Source organism: Zingiber officinale, chromosome 4B, assembly GCF_018446385.1.
Source record: "Zingiber officinale cultivar Zhangliang chromosome 4B, Zo_v1.1, whole genome shotgun sequence".
Classification (NCBI taxonomy): Eukaryota; Viridiplantae; Streptophyta; class Magnoliopsida; order Zingiberales; family Zingiberaceae; genus Zingiber; species Zingiber officinale.
Genome location: NC_055993.1, coordinates 140,998,209 through 141,011,838, shown reverse-complemented (window position 1 = coordinate 141,011,838; position 13,630 = coordinate 140,998,209). Strand labels below are relative to the sequence as shown.

The window sequence follows — 13,630 nt, the reverse complement described above, 5'->3', positions numbered from 1 at the left end:
AGAGCTGCCAGAGGATGATGGATTAGACAGATACTCCAGCTCATCAGCAGACCAGGGGGTTTCAGACGATTTGGGCCAGAAGAAGCCTGCCAGGCGTACACAGGTTACCCCAGAAGGCTCAGATGATCCAGATTTTCAGAAGACTTTTGTGGAGTATGAGGAGACAGACACTAGTTTTTCATCAAGGGGGGGACGCAGTCTAGCCTCCGTGGTCAGTCCTCCCAGAGAAAGGAAAGCGGGGATGCCCAAGGTACTCAAGGCGCAGCGGCCGAGGGTGGAATTTGAGCCAAGAGTGACTAGGAGCCAGGCTTCAAGGCAGGTACGCACCCCTTTCCATTAGTCATGTCTGGTATCATATGGAATGTGAGGGGGTTTGGGAATTTGGCGACACAGAGGAGGGCTTTGTTTCTGAGACGACATCATCATCTGAGTTTCTTAGCAGTTTTGGAGCCTATGGTTGATTTGGACTGTAGGTATATGGCTCGGCGCATGGGGTTTGAGGAGGTAGTATCTAATAAATCAGGGAAGGTTTGGTTTTTCTGGGATTCTACTATTATTTGCAAAATTTTGTTTTCATGCACACTTTACACTTTCAGCTTATCTTCCAGTTTCTTCCGACAAAGTTCCAAATTAGTGTACGGGGTCTCTATTCATGGAGCTGAGGTCAGAGGGCGACAGACTGTGGCTGGTGGGAGGAGACTTCAATGTCATATCTAGCATGGAGGAGCACTCAGCAGGAGTTCTAGCTAGACCAGGTGCCATGGAGGATTTTAATAATTTTATCATGCTTGCTGGACTGGTGGATGCAGGTTTTGTTGGGGATAGGTACACATGGACGAATAACAGGGTGTGGAAGAGGCTGGATAGGGTTCTATTGTCTTCATCCTGGGGCAATCTGGATTTCACAGTCAGAGTGGAGCATTTGAGCAGGGCAGCTTCAGATCACTGTCCCCTACTTGTGGAGTTCCCAGGCTTCCAGAGGCCGAGGGCCTTCGGAGGATGTGGGTGCGGCACGAGTTTTATCGACAGTGAGGTTGAATTGGTGTCTACCTAGTATGGCACTGGGGATCGCAGAGGTTCAGATGGGTGAGGAGGTCAAGGAGCATCCGCTGGTGGAACATGGAGGTGTTGGCAACATACATGACGTGGTTTTGCAGGGCCGAGTATGGTGCGGTGGCGGTATGGCGGGGACCCCACAGAGGCGAGGCAGACTCACAGGTCAGAGTGTCAGGCTCGACTTTTCAGAGTGCTAGACATGGAGGAGGACTTTTGGAAGCAGAGAGCTGCTATCAGATGGATGGGAGAGGGGGAGAGGAATACTAAGTTCTTTCACTCCACAGTGCAGAAGAAGAGGACAGCTAGTAGACTTTTCAGAATTTGGGAGGAGGGGCAGTGCCTGGACCAGCCTGATGGGATCAGAGAGTCAGGAGTCAGATATTTTCAGGAGCTGCTGACAGGGGAGACAGTGGATAGCACGGTGGTGGACACGGAGTTGATACCTTCCTTGGTCAGTGCGGAGGATAATTTGATGCTGGAGGGCCTCCCATCAGCAGAGGAGGTGAAGCAGGTGGTCTGGAGCATGTGTCAGGATAGTGCAGCGGGCCCAGATGGATTCTCAGTGGCCTTTTACAGAGCTTGCTGGGAGATTGTGGGGGAGGATGTCTTTCAGGCTGTACTGGATTTCTTTCGAGGGGCAGAGCTTCCACGGGGCATGGCGTCTACGACCATAGTGTTGATTCCCAAGGTGGACAGTGCGCAGAGGTGGAGGGACTTCAGACCCATCAGCTTGTGTAATGTGTCCTATAAGATCATCTCTAAGCTGATGGCGCAGAGGATGGCTTCAGTGTTAGGGAAGGTAATATCCCCAGCTCAGAGTGGTTTTGTTCCAGGGAGACTGATCTCAGACAATATCTTGATGGCCCAGGAGCTTGATCACAAGCTCAACTATCACATCAGAGGAGGAAACCTTATTCTGAAGCTGGACATGGCCAAGGCATATGACAGAGTGCAGTGGGGCGTCCTTTTCAGAGTCATGGCAGCATTTGGGTTCTCAGAGACAGTGATTGCATTCATCAGGAGGTGCGTTACTTCTTCTTGGTTTTCGGTCCTGGTGAATGGACAGCTGTCAGGCTTCTTTAGATCACAGCGTGGCTTGAGGCAGGGTGATCCCATCTCCCCCTTCCTCTTTATTTTGGCGGCGGAGCTTTTCTCCAGAGGGATAGAGGCCTTATTTGCAGCGTACCCAGGGATGGCTTATGCGACAGGATGTGATATGAGGGTGTCTCACCTGGCCTATGCGGATGATGTGGTCATTTTCCTGAATGGGTCTCTGGATTGTGTGAGGAGGGGGAAGGAATTCTTGGACAGATATGAGGCCCAGTCAGGACAGGCGATCAATGCAGAGAAGAGCTCCTTCTTCCCCTCGAGACGCATATCAGATAGGAGGAGGCAGCAGATAGCAGCGATTACAGGCTTTGGTTTGGGGGAGAGGCCTATGCTTTATTTAGGGGTTCCAATCATCTCAGGGAACAAGAGGACAGTCCACTTTGCGCCACTGCTGGCGAAGATTCAGAGGAAGTTTCAGGGTTGGAACCTCTCACGCCTTTCACATGGGGGTCGCCTGATGCTGATCCAGAGTGTTCTGATTTCTCTACCTGTATATCTCCTCCAGGTGATCCAGCCTCCTTTGGAGGTCCTGAGGAAGCTGGAGGGGGTGTTTGCATCTTTTTTCTGGAGCTCAGTGGGACATGATAGGAAGGTGCATTGGGTGGCTTGGAGGGACATCTGCAGGCCGAAGCAGGAGGGTGGGCTGGGGATCAGACGGTTATCAGAGGTGGGGGTGGCCTTATCCATGAAGTTGTGGTTCAGATTCAGAGAGCAGTGCACACAATGGGCCAGATTTCTGAGGAGATCTTATTGTGGGACGGTGGACCCAGGTATGGTGACTTTGAGGAGCAACGCTTCCCCCAGTTGGCGCAGGATGATTCAGACCAGAGCTGTGGCAGAGAGACAGATAGGGTGGATTATTGGACAGGGTCACCTCAGCTTTTGGCATGACAGGTGGATGGAGAGGGGACCGTTGTCGGAGTGGTGTACGGTGCAGGGGCCTCCAGATGTCAGAGTGGACCGGTTTTTAGTAGATGGCAGCTGGAGCCAGGAGATACTTCAGTGGCGGAGGAGGTGACAGAGGTGCATTTGAGGCCCGAGGAGGAGGATGTTATGGTGTGGCGACCCACCAGAGATGGGAGATTTACTACGAGGTCTGCCTGGGAGGTCTATAGGACTGCGCACCAGAGGGAGGATGTAGCGATAGTGACCTTGAGCAGACTTCTCCTCCCCACCATTTCCGTGTTCATTTGGAGATTCTTCCGTAGACGCCTGCCAGTGGACGAGGTTTTACAGCAGCGTGGTGTATGCTTAGTGTCCAGATGTCAGTGCTGTGAGGCAGTGGAGTCATGGGAGCATCTTTTCTATGGGAGCCCGGTGGCAGGAGAGGTCTGGGGGCATTTTGGACACCTATTTGGGGTTGGCAGCTGGCGGGTGTTGGAGAGATGGAGGGCAGGTACAGCTTGGAGCAGCACTGGTTCGGTGAGGGAGATCATCCCCCTCTTGATCTTTTGGTTCTTGTGGACGGCCAGGAACGACTCCAAGCACAGGGGGCTGAGGCCGGAGGGACAGAAGATTATCAGGCAGATCACACAGTATTTGAGGGTTGGGATGGCATCTGGTATCATCAAGCCCAGGCACTGGAGGGGAGATATCTCGGCAGCCCAGGCCATGGTGATGCAGGTGAGGATACGGACATTGCACACGATCTCAGCAGTACAGTGGAGGAGGCCTGATGATGGATGGTTCAAGCTCAACACAGATGGTAGCTCTAGAGGTAATCCAGGTGAGTCCTCTTACGGTGCTATTGTTAGAGATCATAGTGGACAGGTGGTGGTGGCCAGACAGGGAGTCCTTGGTGAGGGCTCCAATATCAGAGCGGAGCTTATGGCGATCCTGAGAGGCTTGGAGTTGTGCGTGGATAGGCAGCTCTTCCCTATTTGGCTGGAGTCTGATTCCCTGGTTGCACTGCATATTATCGGGTCTTCTGGCATTTCATGGGAGCTTCGGGAGGAGATCTTACGGATCAGAAGGCTTGTACGACAGTATGGGGTCAGATGCACACACATATATAGAGAGGGGAATGCGGCTGCAGACTTCCTCGCCAATCAGGCATATCAGGTGGAGGGGGAGAGGGTGATGGAGGGGCAGGAGATTGGTGGTTTGCTACTTGGCATTTGCAGGATGGACAGATTGGGCTTGCCGTATATCAGGAGCTCTTGCAAGCCAGGATAGCATACTTGATGGAGGGTGAATAGCTCCACCTTAGAGCTATCTAGCCCACAGCAAACGGCTGTGGTAAAGGCTTCCTAAATCCGTTTATAGCTGTGGTTTTGCTAAAAAGCCAAATAGGGTGACTAGATCCACCTATGATCTAGCTAGCCCGTAGCAAACGGCTGCGGTAAAGGCATGACAAATCCGTTGAGGGCTGTGGCTTTGCCAAAAAGCCAAAGAGGGTGAGTAGGTCACCATGAACCTACCTAGTCCGTAGCAAACGGCTGCGGTAAGGACACACTAAATCCGTTGATAGCTGTGGCTTTGCTAAAAAGCCAACTAGGGTGACTAGACCCACCTATGGTCTAGCTAGCCCGCAGCAAACGGCTGCGGTAAAGGCTGACAAATCCGTTGAGGGCTGTGGCTTTGCCAAAAAGCCAAATAGGGTGAGTAGGCCCACCTTTGGCCTGCCTAGTCCGTAGCAAACGGCTGCGGTAAGGACACATTAAATCCGTTGAGGGCTGGTCACTTGCCAAAAGTGAACATCGGGTGTGTTGGAGGACTGCTTGGGAGCGGAACATCACTATTCTCATGGAGCGCAGAGGACAGCTATGGTGTGTTGGAGGACTGCATGGGAGCGTAGCAGGAAACGACATCGGTTTTACCTCACCGATGTCTTTTATGGAGATGTATGGAGCTTGGGCTGGGCCTCCTTGGATGCGGCTCGTGGACTATGTTAGCACTACTATCATGGAGCGCAGAGGCCTGATATGGTGGGTTTGTAGGAGTTTGGAGGTCATTGAAAATCACATGTAACGCTTTACTTTATCTTTTATGTGCTGCAAATTCACATGTATTCTCTTGCAAGAGAAATCCCTTGTCCCCCTAGGCTAGCAGGTCAGGTTTGGTCCCCCTGATAGCTTGGGTTTTTTCCTTAGTGGAATAAAAGTTCCTTTTTAAAAAAAAAAAAAAAAAAAAAAAAAAAACCCTAAACCCTAAACCCTAAACCCTAAATCCTAAACCCTAAACCCTAAACCCTAAACCCTAAATCCTAAACCCTAAACCCTAAACCCTAAACCCTAAACTCTAGAGTGTGGATGAGGAAAGGAAAGGAATCAACGATAGAAAATTATCTTTGGAGGAAGAGAAAAGAAAGGGTGAAGAAATCTTTTCCTTTGCACACTTGTTTACCTTGATAGAGGAAGGTGAATACTTATGATGTAATTTTGTAAATAAAAAAGGGTGCATGCGTCATATTTTTGGTACATAGTGTAATTTTGTGAGTTAAAAAGGCTACATGCGTCATTTTTTTTTGTATATGGTGTAATTTTGTCAATGCTAAAGGGGTACATGCGTCATTTTTTTTCCCATCCGCTGCTTTCCGTCCGATTTTGAGGTGATCGATTTTGGCTTCAAAATTATCCGCTGATGGATTGCGTTACTTTTCCTTCGGAAAATTTTAATGAAGTAAACGGCGGAAACTTTTCTACCGTAGAAACTTTTCCACCATAAAAACTTTCCACTCTCCCAAGTAAACATAGCGTTAAAGTTTGTCAATGACTTAGCAACGATAAGTCAGATAAAAGAACAATTGCTAACATTTAAGATTATCTTTACTTGGCTTGAGAGGAGCGGAGAGGAGAGAGCAGGGAGAAATAATATATCATCACTGCTAAAATCTTCTTTGTAAATGCAAAAGGGAGGATGTCAAGGGTAAATGGACAAATTTATCCTCAAATGTTGTTGACTTTGTCGAAGCCTTGTTTGACACGTACCTACACAGGGCAATAGCCTTAACTGGACTGTGCAAGCCCAATGGTTGTTCCCAACACCATGATTATTCAATAACATCTTACAAGAAAATACACATAAGGTTAATTTTATGATTAATAATACAAAATATAAGGATACTATTTGACTGATGAAATTTATCAAAAATGAATTACTTTTGTCAAAGAACTTTCCATATTCCAAGGATAATTTTTTTTTTTTGAAGGGACGACACGAGATAGCGAGAAAGGATGTAGAATGAACATTTGGGGTGTTCCAATCTCGATGAACAATAATTAAGTTCAGGATAATTTTGATATAAAGATAATTTAAAAGACATCATATATACATGTATTATTTTACACAACATGATTATTGAAAATGAGTGATATGTAGTCTATTAGTATGATGATAATAAATATTTCAATGTTTTTGGTTGAATAAATTTGGATACATTATAATTATAATTAATAAAAATACAATTTATTAATTGTAATACAAATACTAATTTTTTTTTAATTATTAATGTTATTTCAAAGTACTAACTTTTTTTTAATTAATAATGTTATTTCAAAGTAATAACTTTTTTTCTTATTAATGTTATTTAAATTAATAATTTATGAAATTAAATATTATACAAATTTAATTATATATAATATAGAATATGAATGGAAGATAATATATATTTAAATACATATGAGACCTAAAAAAAAAATATTTAAAAGATAATTTTTTTCCATAGAGGATATATAAAGTTTTTATTTATTTATTAATTATTATTATTTATAAAATGATCGTGACAATAAATGAGATCATGTACAAAATAAAGGAGATTATATAAAAATTCCACATCTATAAATACACAAATTTCGATTCGTAGAGTATAGTGCAGTAGCGTTTAACGATATATGTTGACGTTATGTCAACGACTTGGTGCATAACGTATAACGGTACAATAGCGTCTGATGCACGCGACTACGCAATCTACCGAGGCATTGTCAGATCAAAAACCTTAAGCGGCTTTATTTCAAATTTGAGCCGCATTTTTTCTTAGCGCCAATTTACGCGATACTCATGTTTTCGTTCGCTATCCCATAAATAGAAAGGTAGATGCAAGCAAAAGGCAGCATAGTCGCTCCATTCATCTCTTTCCCCTTCCCTTTACCCATGTATGGTTCTTTCTTATGTTGATAAAGCTCCGTTCTCAATATTTTTATAAATCAGTCATCTATCAGGTAACTTTTAATTTCTTTTAATCAGTACTTATGTTTGGTATTTGGTTGAAATGCTTTACAATTTAGAAATACCATACATTTATTGTTCATCGTTTCTTTGAAATTCAATATTGAAGTTAATCTTAGTCTATGTCAACGTTGAAAACACTGAAAACATGTGACCACCGACACTATATTCTTTATTTGCGTATCTAACGGTCTCAATAGGAATGTTCTTCCCATCTGCAAAGGGAGGGGAGGGATGGAGGATGTCGGAGAAGGGGATAGGGGAACCCAGATCTTCCAGAGGTTGCTGTGGTTCCTTCTTCATTCTGGGTTTAAGGTTTGATTCTCCTTCCCTACGCACGAAGAGGAGGTTAGTCGAGGAAGGAGTTGAGCGACTGGGGAAGCTGAGCTATTCCGAAATGCTGCTAGCTAGCTTGGGGTCGGTCGGGTCCAAAATTTGGATGGGAGTACTGTCCGAATTCCGAATCCGATCTCGAGTTCCCTCAATCTACCGCGGGAGGAAGGGGTGGATGGCCACCGGAGGAGGAAGGGGTAGATGGCTCAAATTAGCCATAATTTTACATTTTTTGTTTAAACGTGCTCTTTAATTTTGTTGTTAAAGACTTAACAGTTGCATCTTTTACTTATTCTATAGTAAAACTTTATCTGTTCATGGAAAGACAATCTTAATGCCAATTTTTTATCATTGTGCTCAAGGATTATACATTGCTAGGACAGGCATCGACCTTCTACAAATTGGTTATTATCTGGTTGATGGATTTTGTTGGTGGGTTTAAGATGCCTCTGCCATCAACCTGCCCTATGAAATTTGCATGCATTCCAGAACATTTTGTCGATGATGCTATGGACTTATTGGGGATAACTTTTGGAATTCCAGAGGTTTCTAAAGTGGTTGCCTTGGTGAGTTTCTTCCATAGTTAATTCTTTAATTTTCAATAATTGATACATTGTACATTAAGAACATAAAACCATTATTGTTCATATCATTGCCAGGATTTCTTGAATTTCATAATTATGTTCATGACGAGCAATGCTTATGTTAAGAACCCTTATCAGAGAGCTAAAATGGTTGAACTACTAAATCGTTGGATACCAAACAAAAGGTTGGAAATTCAGTTTTTTTAATTTAATTTCTTTCTAAGATTGAACACCATTTACAATTTTCTAATTCTTATAGTGGGCTTTCTGCTACTCTTTTTGAAGGACACCGGTTGTCCCTTGACTATCTTGTTAGAAATCTTCTTAAAGTTTATGTTGCACATACACTGGTATCTCTCTCTCTCTCTCTCTCTCTCTCTCTCTCTCTATATATATATATATATATATATATATATATATATATATATATATATATAGTCATATTCATCTTCTAGAAGTTGTTTCATGGGTTTTATTATTTTGAGACATTTTCTCTAAATCACTTTCCGTTCCATTTGTTGTTTTTTGCATTTATCCTTGTTGTGCAATTGTTATCTAATAAATTCACCGTTCGTGAAAATATTTATGAACTTTTAGAGTATTTGTGGAATGTTCCTAGCCATCTCAATGCATGGAGACATGTAAACATGTCTTGTAGTTATGAATTTATTTATTTATTTATTTATATTTATAAGACTATGATCACTAATAGCACATTTTACAGTTGCTTACAGATCAAACTAATATATCATACAATTATGATGCAGATTGTTAGGGAGGAGAATAAAATGCATTTGAATGTTTTGAATTTGCTTATCAATGATAGTATGTATCTTCTTGATGAGAGTTTACAAAAAAATATCCATCAACTCAAAGAAATAGAAGTCGAAATGACAAATTCTGCATAATGGGAGCAGAGATCTTTAGAGGGGAGGACAAAGATAACGAGACTTTTTTATTCACAAGAAAATGTGAGATTTCTTCATTTATTGATATTCTGAATTATTATCATTACTCACAAACTTGCACTTACAAATAACTCCATATGTTACACGTGAGTTTTAATGTACTTGTTAAACTTGACATTTCATATTGTCGAATCTGATATGAAGTTGGCCATTGGAAATATTGGTATGCTTGCATTCATATCTGAACAAATTCCTGCACACTTCCTGCTTCCAGAAATGGTGATACATCTATTCTATTCTAGACATTTCAATATTTACTTAAATAAGTACAAAAGATGCATTCAACATCCGCACATGGGAAGATTGTTGTCTCATCTTCCATGCCTTGTTTTCTTAGAATATTAATTTTGCCCTCTTTAGAGAAACTAATATAAATTTATAACTAATATGTTTTATATTACATCCTCAAAGAGTAATATTATTGTAATTGAGTTGCAGCTTTGGATAATTCAAGACTAAGTTCCAGCAATTTCAAAAGTTGAAACTAAAGATCTATAAACTATTTCAACCTTACATGTTATTGTTGTTTCTTATGATTTTACTATCATCGGACAATTATTGTTGGGTTAATTTAATTCTTTCTTTTATCTTTTTCAGGTTGAAAGAGTAGCAATCCTGCTAAATTATTTTCTCTTGCAACTTACGAGTCCTCAACGGGGTTTCCCGATGTAAAAGATCCTGAAAAATATAGATATAGATGCAGACAGTTGCTAAGACAAGTTAGTGATATGTCCATTTGACTTTTTGTTTAATCTTAAATTTCATTGTTGATTAATTGTTGTGAATTTGTTGTTAAAGATTGTCAAGATTTATGTTCATATTGTAAGAGGTGACAAATTGAATGTGTTCCCTACTGCAATCTCGAAGAATGGACGGTCATACAATGAAAAGGTATCTCCTATGCATAGTTGTCTTGCATGGATAAGGATGCCTTGTGAATCAATCTTTTCCATCCATGATTCATATAGTGTTATGTTTTCTGAAGTTTTATAAATGGAACAGCTGTTTAATCTGCTGCTGCTGCTGATGATGATATTTTCGGGAAGATTGATAAAGTTGGTAAGGTAATCAAAGAGTTTGTTGAGCTTGGTCTCAAAGCTGATGACGCTATTCTTGGAGAGATTCCAGATGAATTTCTTGACCCAATACTGGTATAACCTCCTCGAGTCCCCGAAAAAAATATTAATCTAGCTTTTACACAGTGAACATTTTACGAATTTTCTCCCTGTGATGCTGACCAACATTATCACTTTTGTTTAGTATACACTGATGAGAGATCCTGTCATTCTACCTTTATCAAGACAATCAGTAGACCGGCCAGTTATGCAAAGCCACTTGCTGAATGGCAATGTATAGTTTTTCTGTCATCAACCATTTTCTTTCTCATATCTGATAATGAAAAACTAAAATATTGTCTTGTAAGCCCAGACCGATCCATTCACCCGTTCTCATCTGACTCAAGACATGTTAATACCAAACATAGAGCTGAAACAAAGATTTGAAGACTTTATCATATCTCGAAGGAAACGGAAACGCATCAGAGGGTATGAAACTTCAAAAGATGATTGTGGTTGAGTAAATGCATATTATCTTCTTTGCTTAAAGAACTAAAGGAGGAATCCAGACTGAACAAGGTGACTTGCCATTTTGCCTTAAATATGTAAGAAAATATTCCTTTAATATGTGCCTATTTTGTTATTTTTTGGTGGTGCAAATTGTTACAATCTCAAGAAAAATTGATAAGGATATTGAGTAGGCTTAGGTTCTGGAAGCAGGACATTGTCCACTTCTACTTCTTAAATTGTACCATAGTCTATATAGGGTTGTAAGCAGGATTTCAATTTCTTTTCGAGCCATAACCATAAGTGTGTATCATAAATTGTGGAAGAGAAATAGTATTCCTTTTAAAAAAGCAAATAAGTTTATTCATGCAGAGTAAGCTTGCCCCACTATATCAAAAAAGTTTACACTCTTGACCAACACAAAAAGTTAGGACGTGTAACTAATAAAACTTTAAGTTAGTGCAGGAATGTTGCTGTAGCAATAAATAGCAATCCCTATACCAGAAAATAGAAAATGAGAATATCATAAGAATCTGCGAGGGATCATGACATAGTTAATAAGAATGGAAAGGGAGAATAATAACGTTCTAAAATTCACTCGGCATTAATCAAGCGTTAAATCAGCACCTAACGTCTAGGCCGTCTAAATAGAGATTAATAAAATGTCACAACTTTATTCTACTTAATAATTTTCAACAATTTATTTTTCGTCGGACACAAACTCAATATCATTATTATGATCCACCTCTTATTTTTCGGATATAAAATCATTCTCATAAAGTTCTCTCACTCTAAAACTTCTTCAGGGTTGTAGATTTATATCTACTCTAGTTACTTCATCAATCATTTACCAAGTGATCCCATAACCTAATTCAACTTCTTCATTTTCCTCACTCTTCACAATCCAACCTTATACATTTGAAGTATGTTTTACAAGGATATCAACATTCCTTTTTTCCTCTCTTTTTTAGTCTATACTTAGGGCCTCTAAAGCTGGTCGACTATCATATTTTCGATGCGGTTAGTCAACGCTTAGCGCCTAGATATCCGCCTGCTCCTTCTTCGTCCATTGGAACTCTTCTTTGTCTTTAGGAGCTGAAAAACCGTATTTTATTGTTAGTAAGATATCGAACTCGGTTTTGAAGAATACCTCCATTTTTCGCTTCCATGTAGCGAAATCTCCGTCAAACTTCGGGGGATGGATGTTCGCGCCGGCCATTGTCTTGATCGTAGTGCTTCAGTTGGCGGTTAGTCCTTCTGAGGCGATCAGGCTCTGATACCACTTGTTGGAGCAGCGGAGACCCGCAAGAGGGGGGTGAATTGCTGAAAACAAAAGTAAACTATACCCTCCTCGGATTTCAACTCAGAATTTAAATCAGCAATAAAATAACAACTAAATTAAGGAGACAGAAAAAGAAACAGAAATAGAATTTAACCTGGTTACAACCAAGGAGGTTGTTAATCCAGGGCGATGAAAAGCTCTACTAGCAGAATCTCCTTTACTGTAGGCGGAGAAGCCTTTTTACACTTAGAACGCTCACTTAGTTGCTAGGAATTGATTACAAGTTGGATGCTTGAGTTGATATTGAATTCCTAGCTCCAGGGGCCTTTATATAGCTCCTGGAAAGTCTATCCCGAGGGTCCAAGGCGCCTCCAACAAGGTTCAAGGCGCCCCTTGTTGGTTGATTTTAGCAACGCAAACGGTCAAATCTGACCTGTTGAAGGCGCCTTCAAGGGCGCCTTCAAGCTTGTTTAAGGCGCCTTCAAGCTACAGTAACTTCCTGCTACAGTAATTTCCAGCCCCTTTTGACTCCTTTTCTTCTTCGCTTTGGCTTCCGAAGCTTCGTTCTTTTGGGTGATTGCGGCCAACCGGAATAGGGCTCACCCGAACCCAATTCTCGGCCTTCTCCTCGAGCAGCCTTCCGTCCGCCTTAACGTCCCTCGAACGCCGCGCACGCTCTTCACGCCCACCGGAGTACTCTTCCGCAGCTCTCTCGTCCTTCGGACGCACCGAGCCCGTCGGCTCCCTTCCCGTGCCGTCCTTCTCGCTAGCTGCGTCTTCCGCTCGACTTCTTGTGCTCCTAAGCTCCTGCACACTCAGACACAGGGATCAAACACAGCAGGACCTAACCAACTTGGTTGATCACATCAAAACTACCACGGGGTCCAACATACACAACCATAAAACCTAACAACAAATACGAGTAACCACATGACTCAAACCAAGAGCAAGACAATTATTATATACCGAGTCTGAAAATCAAAATGCAAATAAAGCAGACGCTAAAACTAGAAATTGGCCTCCGATGTGATATAGGACTGGCAGCCAGGATCCTCCAAGCGACTCCACAAACATCTATTTGCTACCTGGGAAAGAAAATATATATAGGGGTGGTGAGTCCAGGTGACTCCGCGGAAAATAGAGAAATGGTAGCACATGGATAAAAGTGTAAAGCGATCAAATTAAGGTATACAGTCTCAGTAGGGAAATAAGAGCATGATCATATATGACATAATAAATGTACATATCAATACCGGTCTAACATAAATGACATAATGATCAATGAATCACTGGGGATCTGCAACAGACCTGCTCGTACTACATGAGCAACATATGATAATATAACATGTACGGTAAAATCATGCATAAGCAACAAACATATATCATACGTTTACAACATAAGCAAACTATTTAGCTATAAACAATACAATGAGTAGTGTCAAGATCAACAGGGTACTGTAAAGCCTAAGTCTATGCTAGTACATATAACAATAATAGATCGTCATGGTGGGAGCAAAGCTCCACCACCAGAAATATCATCATATGTGGGTAATTCCTACTTTGATCTCT

General features: G+C 41.7%; 2 protein-coding genes and 1 long non-coding RNA gene across 3 annotated transcripts; all 3 read left to right on the top strand.

The window, feature by feature from the left end:
- The first annotated feature begins 1,165 nt into the window (after nt 1-1,165).
- Nucleotides 1,166-4,341, top strand: LOC121978787. Its single transcript, XM_042531081.1, has 3 exons — nt 1,166-2,671; nt 2,755-3,018; nt 3,061-4,341. The coding sequence occupies exons 1-3, from the start codon at nt 1,166-1,168 to the stop codon at nt 4,339-4,341; spliced, it is 3,051 nt and encodes a 1,016-aa protein (XP_042387015.1).
- A 570-nt stretch (nt 4,342-4,911) lies between these two features.
- On the top strand, nt 4,912-9,157 carry LOC121978785 (probable ubiquitin conjugation factor E4). Its single transcript, XM_042531080.1, has 6 exons — nt 4,912-5,093; nt 7,533-7,647; nt 8,016-8,231; nt 8,325-8,434; nt 8,509-8,599; nt 9,017-9,157. Exons 1-6 carry the CDS (start codon nt 4,912-4,914, stop codon nt 9,155-9,157), a joined length of 855 nt encoding a protein of 284 aa, XP_042387014.1.
- Nucleotides 9,158-10,225: 1,068 nt separating this feature from the next.
- On the top strand, nt 10,226-10,843 carry LOC121978056. The gene is made up of 3 exons (XR_006111126.1): nt 10,226-10,368; nt 10,478-10,567; nt 10,646-10,843. It is a non-coding gene; the product is annotated as an uncharacterized LOC121978056 (long non-coding RNA).
- Nucleotides 10,844-13,630: the final 2,787 nt, after the last annotated feature.